Raw genomic sequence first — 13,777 nt, 5'->3', positions numbered from 1 at the left:
CTCTTCTTCATTAAGGTGATTAAACAACTGGAAATGTTTTTTTTGTTTGCTAGGATTTTACTAGATGTATTAGTATATATTAAGTTTTCATGCCTTTATTAACTCTTTGAATGTTTCCTCTGTGGGATCTTTTGTTTCTTAGATTTTTTGCTTTTGATTCAGTAAAAAAACTGGAAAACTGCTGGAATCATCTCACACCAGATCTCTAAACACTGTAGAAGTCGTACGTTTCTCAATTAATGGCTTTATTTATTGTTGTTGTGTTTCTTTTCTGTAGCATATTATTTTACACCCTCTAGCTTGTAGTTTGTAGTTATTACATCCTCAGTGCGAGTTTCTATCTTTCTACATTGTTCTGTACTTTATGTTGTTATTTAAAAAAATAAAAAGGAGTTAAGTGCTAGCAAAAACATATTTAACATGGCAAATACAAGTTATATCAGTACATAATCCATAGTAAGGATGCAGGTGAATCATTTATAATATTTAGTTTTTTTTATAAATATTAAGGTATATATATATATATATATAATTAATAATAATAATAATAATAATAATAACAATACTACTACTACTTAATCATAATCATAATATAATAATAATTGTAAATAAATACAAAATTATACAATAATTTTACATTCATCTGCTGATTTAAATCTACGTATGTTGTTGGTTATGATCCACTAACAGCACATTAGTCTAATTCAGATGTGCTGATTATACCCCTGGTTTTGATTGGGGACGTTTCTCCCGAACAGAAGCGCTTCACACCAAACCCCACTCTAAATGACTTTATTCAGATTTGATTAGTTTCATTATTCCTGATGTGCTTTATTATCCTATAAGCTCATTTCTTCATATAATTCTTCATTATTTTGATAATTAAAAACTGGGTAAGGATGAAGGATGAAGTCGAGGCCAGTGTTTCGCACTCCGGACGGTAGGGGGCGGCGGCGCTCAGCGTGATCCTGAGAGCAGTAGAAGAAGGAGTGGAGGTGCACGCTGAGGTCTGTGAGTTCCCCTTTCTCCCTCTGATCGTTTCTCTTCTCTTCAGGTTTACTTTCACCAAATACAGCTGAGTTATGAAGAAGCGGCGAGTTATTCCCCAGTGTTCGTGTTCAGCTTTCTGATGTTAAAGTGCGCATGCGCAGGTTTTAGTTCGTTAACGTTTAAGATGTTAAAACGGTGCAGCTGAATGAGCTGTCAGCACCCCTTCAGCACCCCGTCAGCACCCCGTCAGCACCCCCTCAGCACCCCGTCAGCACCCCGTCAGCACCCCCTCAGCACCCCGCGCCTTAACTACTCCTTTCTGTTAAGGCCACTTTATCAGAAACACCTACCTTGTGCTTCCACTCACTGGCCACTTTATTAGAAACCCCTACCCTATGCTACCAATCTCTGGCCACTTTATTGGAAACACATACCCTGTGCTTTCACTCACTGGCCACTTTATTAGAAACCCCTACCTTGTGCCTCCACTCTCTGGCCACTTTATTGGAAACCCCTACCTTATGCTACCAATCTCTGGCCACTTTATTGGAAACACATACCTTGTAGTTCCACTCACTGGCCACTTTATTAGAAACCCCTACCTTGTGCCTCCACTCACTGGCCACTTTATTAGAAACCCCTACCCTATGCTACCAATCTCTGGCCACTTTATTGGAAACACATACCCTATGCTACCAATCTCTGGCCACTTTATTGGAAACACATACCCTGTGCTTTCACTCACTGGCCACTTTATTAGAAACCCTACCTTGTGTCTCCCTTTCTCCTGTAACGTTGCGTTTTTGGAGATGCATGTTTTTTACATATATTCTGTGTGCTCAGCAGAACTGCCTCACTGAATATCTTTCTGCTTGCGTTTGGATTTCGCTGCAGGCCCGAGTCCCTGCGGATGCGTCATGGGGTCCTTCGTGCTTACAAATGCAAGGACGTGTGTCAGATATCTCCAGCCGTTATTTGGACACCACCTTTACCGTCAGCGCCTTCCTGTGGGTCTGCCGACCAGTGAGCACCCAACCGCTCGGCTTTTCAGCACCAAGAAAGAGAAGAGACTGCCCGTAGAAGGGTGGAAGCGCAGGGACGGCACCTCTGAAGGTAATCGCCCATTCAGGTCGGTGTTTGCCGCCGGCACTGCCAAAAGATCGGCAGATTATTTTAGGAACAGAGCAGCAGTAGAGAAGGAGCCGGCCAGCCGTTTGCTGCGGGACGTAGGGATATCAATACCGGATAGACCACTGAGCCCTTTGGAGTGGAGTAAGCTGAGAGAAGGCTCACCCAGACCGGAGATCTTCCAGAATATGATGATGAACTTAATGCTGTCTGCTCGGTCCGACATTAACGTAGCCAAGTCTTTCCTGGCCTATGTTGCTAAGGAGCGCGGGACGGTGCCGTATGACATGCTCGTAAAATACGTCGCCCTCTGCGTGTCTGAGGGTCACCACTCAGAAATTCTGGACACCTATGACATCATGAGCAACTGCTTTAAAAGTCTGGACACTGGAGCGTACAGACTGTTCATTAAAGGCTTCAGTCAGACCGAGCGCTGGAGGGAGGTGCTGATGATGCTGGAGGAGATAAAAAAGGTCATCACTCCCTCGGTTCATAACTATGGTGACGCCATCGCTGGGGCTTTCCTCCACGGTGACAGTCAGACAGGTTGGATGCTCTATGGTGAGATTTTGGAGATGGGCCTGACGCCCAGTCAGGACACTTGGCATTGCCTGTTTACCAGTTCTCTCGCTAAGCCAGAGGACAAAGACAGACTGCTGGGCGTCCTGATGTACATGAGGGAAAACCAGCTGTATCCAGAGGAGCTGCTGGCCAAAACCATCAAAACCTGGTTTGAGAGGTGAACTACTTTACAGTTTATTAGAGGAAGAGTTCACTCAGACTTCACTCGTGTTCCCAGTCCCCCCCCCCCCTCTATCTATCTATCTATTTATCTATCTATCAGAGATATATATATATATATATATATACACACACACACACACACACAGCTTCTGAAACAATGGAGAGACCCTCCTACATGATCAGTGTCTCTGGTTTTACTAGTTATAGGCAGTGTGTTTAAGGAAAATTAACATTTGTGCTGTATTTCATAAATCATGGGCTACATTTCCCCCAAATTCCAAATAAAAATGTTACTATTTAGAGCATTTATTTATTTGCAGAAAAGACAACTGCTCAAATAATGCAAAGAAATTATTATAATAATTATAATGTAAAGCAGTTATTATTGAAATTTAAACACAGGACAAAATATCTGAACTTTGAGAACATTCAAAAATTACAATAGTGATAAAACCTCGACTGCCAATCACAGCTCTTGTGTCTTGGCTGGCTCTCCGCTAGTCTTTCACATTGCTGTTGGGACTTTATGCCATTCATAGTCTGCAAATTAAAATATATATATATATATATAATATTATAGGGAGGTAGATAGATAACAGGTAAACGGGTCCTTTAACAGCTGTGTATAATATATCTCTAAATATATCTATAAAGTCAGTGGTCAGACTTTTTTTCAGCTGCTTGTTTGGTTGGCTAATAATATTACTAGTTAATAACAATAATAATTATAATATAATATAATTTCTAGAAGCTGAATCAGCTCGTGTCTGATCTGCACAGCTGTTTGACTGAAAGGTCGTAGCTGAATCTGAGGGCTGTGAGGTCAGAGATGAAGAAGACTGTGGATAGTGCGGTTCTGGAGATGTTCTGATGATGTGATGTTTTATCTTGGTTCAGTTTACCAGGGGAGGAGTGGAGGGGGAGCTTTTCCTCGGTGACGGTCAGGTATGTTCTTTTATATTGCTGAGTGAAATCGAATGACTGTGGATTATGATAATTATATTATTAATTATTATAGTTATTATAGTTACATATTATAATGGTTGTTATTATAACTGTGGTAATGATCTGTTGCTCAGAGGACTGTGTCGGAGCTGCCAGGCGGAGCTGGAGTCCATCGAGCTGACGGAGGAGGAGTACGCCCAGCTGAAGCACAGAGTGATGACGGATGTTATTGAAGGCAGAGACGTCTTCAAAAAAACCACACCAGAGGTTTACATCTCTTCATCACGTACTCTTATACAGTGCGCACACTTAAACACAAGGTTCATTAAATCATAACAATATTATTTACAGATTATTTACAGATAATTGCAAATTGACCCTTAAATAATAATTATTATTATATTAATAATAATAATAATGTAATTAAGAGTACACTATTATTTATTAATATAATTCTTAATATAATAATAATAACAATAATAATAATAATAATAATAATTAAAAGATGGACAGGAAATTTCCAGTGAATTAAACTTTCCATGGGAATTTTAGCTCAGGAACTTTGGAAATATTCCCATATTTCCATGAACATTTTGGAAACTTCTGGAATTTATTAGAATGAATAGGAAATATAGCATAATTTAAAGGAACAATATCATACACTGCCATCAATATACCATTTTTTGTCAACGACAAACATGTAGGCAAAACATAGTAACTTTATAAATAATTATTTCATTGAACAATCAAACGTTCACTCAAAAAACAATCAAAAGAAAACTCCTGTCATCAGTGCCCTGTTTTACTAGCGAGCTTTATTGACTTTTTTCTGTTAAATAAATGTCCATTACTCTGTAAATAATAACCTGAAACCAGCTGAAAGGGTTTGCTGTTCAAGCTTTTGAACAGACGCTGGGGCATTGTGGGTAATGTAGTGCCTTGAGTGGCGTCCTGTAGTTTTGCTCAGCAATTCAGGATAAAATTAGTCGGCACAGCGGCATTTTAGGAATTGGGTCTAATCATGCTTCTGTTTAAACCAATGTAATCTTAAACTGTATTGTACGTATTTCCCAAACACACACACACACACACACACACAGAAAGGAAGCCTTACTTGTAATTATTTTTATATTTAATTTATTAAACAGTGAACAAGAAAAATAAATAAATACAAATAAATAGCTCTCCCCTGCATAAGTGATTTGTGGGGTGCAAAAGATAACACCACTACCTGTCAGTGAGCTACCGCACCATGTGGGAGACACTGGGGTTTGATTCCTGGTCTGGGTGACTGTGCTGCGCTACACCAATAAGAGTCCTTGGGCAAGACTCCTAACACTGCATTGGCCCGCCTCTGTAATACGAGTGCAAGTCTCTTTGGATAAAAGCATCAGCTAAATGCCGTAAATGTAAATTTCAAAACGTTTAAAAGGTCCTCACTCTTCTTTTGCATGCTGTGTGTTTGCAGCTGGCACCACTAGATGGCGTAAGTGTATAGTGTAATGCTGTTTTGACTTTTTTTCTTTTTTTCTTTTTTTTTAAGTCTGAGAAGCAGCAGTTTAGCAGCTCATCCCTGCTGCTAATTTCTTTTTTCATGAATTTATGAATTTATTAATTATTTCCTAAAAATAAGTTAAAAAAGGAACAGAAATGTACGCAGAATTGGAAATCAGGAAAATTCTGTTTAGTATTTTTGAACTCCTGGTGTTGGTTCTGCTCTGTCCACCTTGACAACATCGTAAAAAGCTACGATAGACATTTCTAAACCCTGCATGCAGTTCTGAGCCAAATCCCGTGCACCTCGTGTTTATTGGACTTCCAGTCCGAATTACTATAAAGTACTTCCTTCTGCAGGAGAACTTTCTCTGTGGATTAGACGGAAGGTAATCAGAGATTAGGAAGGAGAAAGTCACAGTGAGTTCCTGGAACTGGAGTTCAAAAACAGGTTCAAATCCAGAGAAAGGGGGAACCTTAACAAGACCTGGTGGACCCCCAACACTGCCCCACGCCAGGTTGACCGCTTTAAAAGCTTCGCCTTTGGAAGGAGAAAATCAACCTTTACTCAGAGCTGTTAGTGTCCGTCCTTCCATTGTGAGAAGACGGCACAACACTGTGGGTCTGAAATGATGTGGAGCTGATCAAGCTCTAACTGAGGAAAGCAGACCGACACCGCTGCTGCTGCTGCTGCTGCTGCTCTCAGAAAAACTGACTGACCAGCCCACAGTCCAGACCTCAACATCGTTGAATGTGTTTGGATGGACTTGGATCTCAGAGCATCTGTTTAACAGATTAGGTCGTGCTTTTAATCTTGGGCAGGAGGTGAGGAAAGATCTGCAGATTTCAGAGCACTTGCACCACCATGTTTAACAGATGAGGTGGTGCTTTGGATTGGATCTTGGGCAGGAGGTGTGGAAAGATCTCCTGCAGATTTCAGAGCACTACCACCACCATGTTTAACAGATGAGGTGGTGCTTTGGATTGGATCTTGGGCAGGAGGTGTGGAAAGATCTCCTGCAGATTTCAGAGCACCCCCACCACCATGTTTAACAGATGAGGTGGTATGCTTTGGATCTTGGGCAGGAGGTGAGGAAAGATCTCCTGCAGATTTGAGAGCACCCCCACCACCATGTTTAACAGATGAGGTGGTGCTTTGGATCTTGGGCAGGAGGTGTGGAAAGATCTCCCTGCAAACACCTGATATTCGAGTCAGCTGTTGATAGCTCCTCTGTGCTATTTTCTAAAATAACTGAAGAACCGAGGCTGGTTCGACTGGAAACGGACTGAGTGGACTGTATCTGTACGTTTTCCAGACTGACACTAGGCCTCAGCTACGTGCTGTGGTGATGTTTAGCCTCCCAGAATTAGCCTGGATGATGTAGCCGTGTGTCCCGACACTTAAAATTCAGTGTGCTCCTGATTTAGCCGATGTTTGAGGACATAGAGTCTATAGATGTAAATAGCAGGCGGCCCTGCAGAGAAGCTGCCTACCGCCGCATTTAGACACGAGGCAGGGGCTTTCCAGCACATGCTCTTTCAGCGCTTCTGCGGACGCTCTCAGTTTAGCGTACGCGTGAACACGCCACCCAGTTTTGGCAGATATTTGCCTCATCCTCATCACAACACTTGTTGCTGCTCTACAGTTTCAGCGAGTGGCGAGAGTGGTGGGCTTATCTGCTCAGTGCTGCTGCAGTGGAAAGTGCCTGGTTTTGAGTTTTCCATCGTCCCTCATTCAGAACCTCGATTCACACTTTATATTTATATTTATAAGCTATAAATAATCCTGAATCTGGCACTCCCTCATCGTGCTCATATATGGTTATTGCTCAGCCACGTTCGGGCTGTTTGCAGTCATAAAGCAGAGCGCACAAAGGGGTTTCACATTTCAGCCCTCAAAAGCCTCTCACATGAGTGACCATGGAAAGTCCCTGCAGCCCGCGTGGACTCTACCCCCCACCGCTGCAGCGCTGCATGAAGTGAAACCAGCGCAGGACACTGAAAACACCCCCCCAACACTGCGCTGCTCACACACTCTCCAAATGACTGGTCTGATTTGGCCTCCTGCAGCCAGATTCAGCAGGTCTGAGCGCCGTAAAGAGCTTATTCCACCTTATTTTACTCTACTTTAGAGATTTTTAAACCAGTTGATGGGTCAGGCGCTGGCTGGGAGACAGTGAATTAACAAAACATGCATAATAAACCACTTTATACTACACTTATAAAGCATTATAAATGTCATATAGCACATATTCATGTAAATATATACACCTCTTAACGTTCAGTGTAAAAAACATGTTATCCCAAGTCATTCGATTAGTCCATTTATTATTAAATTCTATACTGATGAACATTAAATAGACAAAAGTATTGGGACACCTGCTCATTCAGTATTTCTTCTGAAATCAAGGGTATTAAAAGAGCTGTTTGAGTATCTATCTCTACTGTCCAGAGAAGAAGACTTTCTGCTACAGTCTGGAGGAGCATTGCTGTGAAGCTGTGAGGAAACGGGTTCTGTGAAAAGAACACCTGGCCAACTGTGAAGTGTGAGGGTGGACCCATCATGCATTGGGGTTGTGTTGCTGCCAGTGGCACTGAAAATCTGACAATAGCAGCAAATCCTGGATGCAGATGATCCAAAATGTGAGGATTTGATTACATTCAGCCACAAAAGCATTAGTGGGGTCACCTCCTCAATGCTGGGGGGCTTTATTATACCCCTCTAGCCCACGCCTGGCATTAGGCAGCATGGGCACCATGAATAGGTTCATGTTTACTCTCTGCTCCAGAGAGTCCTATTCTATTGGCAGTACTTCTTTCTCTGCAGGGACTAGACAAGCTGTGTGTGTGCATTTGCACATCAGTGTCAGCAATGGGTGCAGCTTAAAGTAGCTGAATGCATTCGTTAGGAGGGGTGTCCACAGTTGGACATTTGGACAGGTAGTGTATATACAGTATGCATTATGAGTGGTCAACAATTGCTGATGTTTATCGTATGTTAAATGTCAGTGCAGGAGAAGTGCAGCCTCTCATGCATGCCTTATAAATCCAATCAGATGAGTTTAATTTCATTTCAGCTTATTTGTCTCAAACACCGTCATAAACGGTACAACCAGCAGTGAGATACAGCTGTCCGGTCATGTGGAAAAACTGGATAGAAATAGCAGATGGATATAATTATGGATATAAGTATAGCACACACACACACACACACACTTGTTAAATTTCTATGTATTTTATTAGTGTGTGTGTGTATGTATGTATGTATGTATGTATATATATATATATATATATATATATATATATATATATATATATATATATATATATAAAGCCCCCCAGCATTGAGCTGTGGAGCAGTGGAAGAACTGTGTTCTCTGGAGTGATGGATGGTGATCTGGGATGAGTTAGGGAGTTGGGGATGATGACCTTCTGACCTCACTAATGCAAATCCTCACATTTTGGATCATTTGCATCCAGGATTTGCTGCTATTGTCAGATTTTCAGTGCCACTGGCAGCAATGATGGGTCCACCCTCACACTTCACAGTTGGCCAGGTGTTCTTTTCACAGAACCGGTTTCCTTACAGCCTCACAGCAATGCTCCTCCAGACTGTGGTAGAAAGTCTTCTTCTCTGGACAGTAGAGATAGATACTCCAACAGAAGCAGGAGAAACTCTTTAATACCCTTGATTTCAGTAGAAACACTGAATGAGCAGGTGTCCCAATAGTTTTGTCTATACAATGTTCATCAGTGTAGAATTTAGTCTTAGTGTGTGTATATATATATATATATACGCACTAATAAAATACATAAAACTGGAGATTTAACTATGTAAGTGTGCAGTTTAGTGTCTAGGGAAGGACATTATAGTATGTTTTGAATAGTGCATATTATGCATTGTTAAGTTGCATAATAAACATGACTATGAAGTATAATGTGCCCTTTATAGATATTACATTTTGAATGCACTAAAACTTTATGAAACTATCTGTAATTACCTGTAGACATGGTGTATATAGTGTTACCAAGCAAACATAATAATAATCATTAATGATTCACACTTGCTCTAATTTAATGAAATTAATTCTGACTAAAAGCTGCCGTGCTAAAAAAAAAATAATACTATTATAAAAACGTTAAAGAGCCTTGAGAAGGATGTGCCCTGTGAAACAGTAAGAGGCTGTTATGGGGTAATTCGGGGGTTACACTGGTATACTGGTTATTTCCTGTCTGATTATTCACTGTGGCTTTCTTGGGATTTTCTTGCTGAACTGGTTTCCTTTCAGAAAGTTTGTACAGCGAGTTCAGGGAACACCAGCCGGTCGGGTTTAGCTGGAGGAAAGAGGAAGCGGCCCTTTCTGGTTTTGGTGAGGACGCGTTTTTGCGTGGTGAAGTACAGTAAAGATAAACACTTGCAGGTTCCATCTGCAGTAGCGTGCTTTCTTTGATGCCTCCAGTACCAGCAGCAAAGTCTTACTCCATAGAAAAGCACTGACCAATAGGACACGGCGCTCTGGAGTAGGTCTAAGAATACCGTGCTCAATGCTGAGCGTGGGATAGGGGGGGTGTTAAGCCCCCCCAGCATTGGGCAGTGGGGTTCTCTGCAGTTGATGATGGAGCTCCATCCAGCTGAATGCATGGAAAATCATCTGCACAGCAATGTTCCAGCATGTAGTGTAAAGCCTCCCCAGAGGAGAAGAGTACAGTAGGGCTGCTGCAGTAAAAGAGGACCAACTCCTGGCTAATCCCCCCTGCCTGTGACCTTGTCACAAAGCTCAGTGTTTGCAGATCTACAGAACAGCTAGAAAAGCCAGATGAGTTTTGGAAACAGGTTCTGTGAAAGAACACCTGGCCAGCTGTGAAGTGTGAGGGTGGACCGGTCATGCTTTGGGGTTGTGTTGCTGCTAGTGGCACTGAGCAGATTGCAAAAGTGGAGGGTAAAATGAATTCCACAAAATAGCAGAAAACCCTGGATGCCAATGATCCAGAATGTAGCTCAGCACCGTCACGGACTTCCTGAAGAGGCACTAAATTGGGCTTCTGGAAGGACAGGGTTAGTCAGACTGGAATCTGACTGCTGTGTGGGACAGAATCTGCAAATCTGCTCACCACACGACTTATTACTGATGTCTTAGTTGGGGTTTGGGTTGTCCTGGGAGGGGTTTGGGTTGTCCTGGGAGGGGTTATGGGTGTGGTAGGAGGGGCTTTTAATGTCCTGGGAGGAGTTTTGGGTGTCCTGGGTGGAGTTTGGGTTGTACTGGGAGGGGTTTTAGGTTGTACTGGGAGGGGTTTTGGTTGTACTGGGAGGAGGTTGGGCTGTAGTGGGAGGTGTTTCGTTTGTCCTAGGAGGGGGTTGGGTAGTCCTAGGAGGGGTTTGGGCTGTAGTGGGAGGAGTTTTGTTTGTCCTAGGAGGGGTTTTGGTTGTACTCGGAGGTGGGGTTGTCCTGGGAGGGTCCTTGGATGGGTTTCGGTTGTACTGGGAGAAGTTTTGCTGTCTCCCTGAGCTCCTCCTGAACTGGTTTGAGGGATGGGATTAGAATCTGGTTCAAATGGGTGAGTTTACACCTGCAGCTGTATGTGGCTCGGCCTGATCCAGATATAATCCTCATATTCAAGACAACTGAAGTGCCCAGGTGTACAGGGGGTCTTAGTCCTGAATCTGTGTCAAGTCAAGTCAAGTCAAGTCAAGTGGGTTTTATTATCATTTCAACTACATACAGAGTACACAGTGAAACGAAACAATGTTCCTCCAGGACCATGGTGCAACATAGACAGTGCATACAGAACACAAGTGCAACACAAACAAACAAGTGCAGACAGACAACACAGTACAGTACAGACAGAGAATAATAAATAATAAATAATTGGTGGTAGTGTGCAAATTCTGCAGTGTGTAATAAATATTGAGTCCAGTGAGGTAGTAAAGTTATTAGTGCAAATGCTTGTGCAAAGAGAGAGAGAGAGTGTGTGTGTGTGTGTGTGTGTGTGTGTGTGTGTGTGTGTGTGTGTGTGTTTGAGTGTGCATGTAGCAGAAAAGACATCAGTTCGGAAGTTGAGTTGAGTTGAGGAGTCTGATGGCTTGGGGGAAGAAGCTGTTGCAGAGTCTGGTCGTGTTGGACCGGACCTGCGGTACCTTCTTCCTAATGGCAGGAGGGAGAACAGTCTGTGTGAAGGGTGGGTGGAGTCATCCACAATGCTGGTTGCTTTGCGGATGCAGCGGGCAGTGTAAATGCGTTGGAGGGACTTGCGGTCAGAGGCTGTGCAGGTCCCAAACCAGGCAGTGATGCAGCTGATCAGGATGCTCTCTATGGTTCCCCTATAGAAGAGGGTGAGGATGGGTGGAGGGAGACGGGCCTTTCTCAGCTTCCGGAGGAAGTAGAGACGCTGTTGGGCTTTCTTGGCTGTAGAGCTGGTGTTCAGGGACCAGGTGAGGTTCTCCGCTAGGTGGACACCAAGGAACTTGGTTCTCTTAACGATCTCCACAGAGGAGCCGTTGATGTTAAGCGGAGAGTGGTCGTGTCTTGATTTCCTGAAGTCAACAACCATTTCCTTGGTCTTCTCTACATTCCAGTGAAGGTTGTTGACTGTACACCAGTCTGTCAGCTGCTGCACCTCCTCTCTGTATGCTGACTCGTCGCCTTTGCTGATGAGACCCAGCACAGTTGTATCATCGGCGAACTTTATGATGCTGTTAGAACTGTGTTTCGTAACACAGTCATGAGTCAGCAGGGTGAACAGCCGAGGGGAACTCAGTACACTGCCCTGAGGTGCCCCAGTGTTCATGGTGATGGTGCTGGAGCTGCTGTCCCCGAACCGGACTAACTGGGGCCTCCCCGTCAGGAAGTCCAGGATCCAGTTGCAGAGGGGGGTGTTGAGGCCCAGCAGGCTTAACTTCCTGGTGAGGTTCTGTGGGATGATGGTGTTGAATGCTGAACTGAAGTCTATGAACAGCATTCTGACGTAGGTGTCCTTCTTCTCCAGGTGGGTAAGGGAGAGATGAAGGGTGGTGGTGACGGCATCGTCCGTGGAGCGGTTGGGATGATATGCAAATTGCAGGGGGTCCAATGAAGAGGGCAGTTGGGTCCCTCATGACTAGCCTCTCGAAGCACTTCATGATGATGGTCTTAGTCCTGAATCTGTATCTGAATACCACAATATACATTCAGCAACAGTCAGTCAATAGGGTCAGCCTAGGTCAGCCTATTCTACAGTTCCTTTTATTTCAGTGCTTTAAACAGAGTAGAGACGTCTGTGAGCTGGTATGTGTGTGTGTGTGTGTGTGTGTGTGTGTGTGTGTGTGTGTGTGTGTGTGTGTGAGTGAGTGAGTGAGTGAGTGAGTGAAGTGTCCATCACAGCTGATAGCCAGGCTGTGTTACACTGAGTTCCTGTCTCCACTTCAAGTCACTTTATGGAGTCACATGCCTTACATACACACGCTTCGTAATGGTGCTTACGTTTTAATGGTGCGTCACGGTGAGTCACACTGTCCTGTTCCCTCTGCTGGCGCGGCACAGCGTGCAGGAACACATATGACCTGTTCAGCTGAGGAAACGCCTGCGGCTGAAATAGAGCTCACAGAAGAACAGACAAATAGTCTAGAGACGGGAAGTCCAGCGTCTAAGTGGACGATGGTTAGCTGACACGGAAGTTCCAAATCCCATACGTCCCCTGGGATAGGTGGTTGCTATGCTGTTGCTAAGCAGTTGCTATGGTGTCCTAGGTGGTTTTCGTGGCATTGAGAGGTGGTTGCTGTTCTGGGTGGTTATGATGTCGCTATGATGTCCTAGGCAGATGCTATAGGGGTTGTTCAGTGTTTTTTCTAGGTGGTTACCATGCATAGTAACAAGCTGTGATGTTGTTGAACAGTTGCTAAGGTGGTCTAAGTGGCTTTTCTAAGTGGTTCTGAGCAGTTGCTATGGTGTTCTAGGTGGTTTCCGTGGCATTGAGAGGTGGTTGCTATCCTTTTCTGAGTGGTAATGATGTCACTATGGTGTCTTAGGTAGATGCTATAGGGGTTGCTCAGTGTTAATGATGTTGATCTGCTCCAGAGTCCTATTCTATTGGCAGTACTTCTTCTACAAGCTGTGTGTGTGTGATCTGTGTCAGCAATGTGTGCAGCTTACAGTGAAGATAAACCCTGTAACCCTTATATTGTAATATTTAGTAAAATGACTGATCTGAACTTTCAAAGGAAGTCAATGTAGAAAGATTTTATTCAGTGTTTCCTCCTCCTGTAAAGCTGCCGTTCTGCCCGACAGCCCCTGAGCGCTGTGTGTGTAGGAGTGTAGGAGTAGTGCTGATGGTTCTCTATGCTGTAATTTGGTGGGTTTTCTGTTTGCTCCTGTTCTATTTAATAGTTATAATGAGGGTGTTCTGTACCCAGACACACCTACTGGATACACACGAAGGGCTGCATAACACACACACACACACATATGCACGTGACCTCCTGACTCTGGCGGGGAATCCCCAG

General features: G+C 43.6%; 1 protein-coding gene across 2 annotated transcripts in view; it reads left to right on the top strand.

Annotated features, from left to right (window-relative positions):
* The first annotated feature begins 979 nt into the window (after positions 1-979).
* Positions 980-13,777, top strand: part of prorp (protein only RNase P catalytic subunit) — a 31,048-nt gene continuing 18,250 nt past the window's right edge. The window contains exons 1-4 of one of the 2 annotated variants that reach the window (XM_072690224.1): positions 980-1,007; positions 1,885-2,857; positions 3,760-3,807; positions 3,942-4,074. In XM_072690224.1, the coding sequence (XP_072546325.1) occupies positions 1,908-2,857; positions 3,760-3,807; positions 3,942-4,074 (1,131 nt within the window). In that variant the 5' untranslated portion in view covers positions 980-1,007; positions 1,885-1,907. Of the gene's footprint in view, positions 1,012-1,884; positions 2,858-3,759; positions 3,808-3,941; positions 4,075-13,777 lie in introns of both variants that reach the window. The other variant, XM_072690226.1, reaches the window with a different exon arrangement.

The sequence above is a fragment of the Salminus brasiliensis genome, chromosome 10 (assembly GCF_030463535.1).
Source record: "Salminus brasiliensis chromosome 10, fSalBra1.hap2, whole genome shotgun sequence".
Taxonomy (NCBI): domain Eukaryota; kingdom Metazoa; phylum Chordata; class Actinopteri; order Characiformes; family Bryconidae; genus Salminus; species Salminus brasiliensis.
Note: the sequence above shows the minus strand (reverse complement) of the source record. Positions and strands in the feature narration are given on the sequence as shown.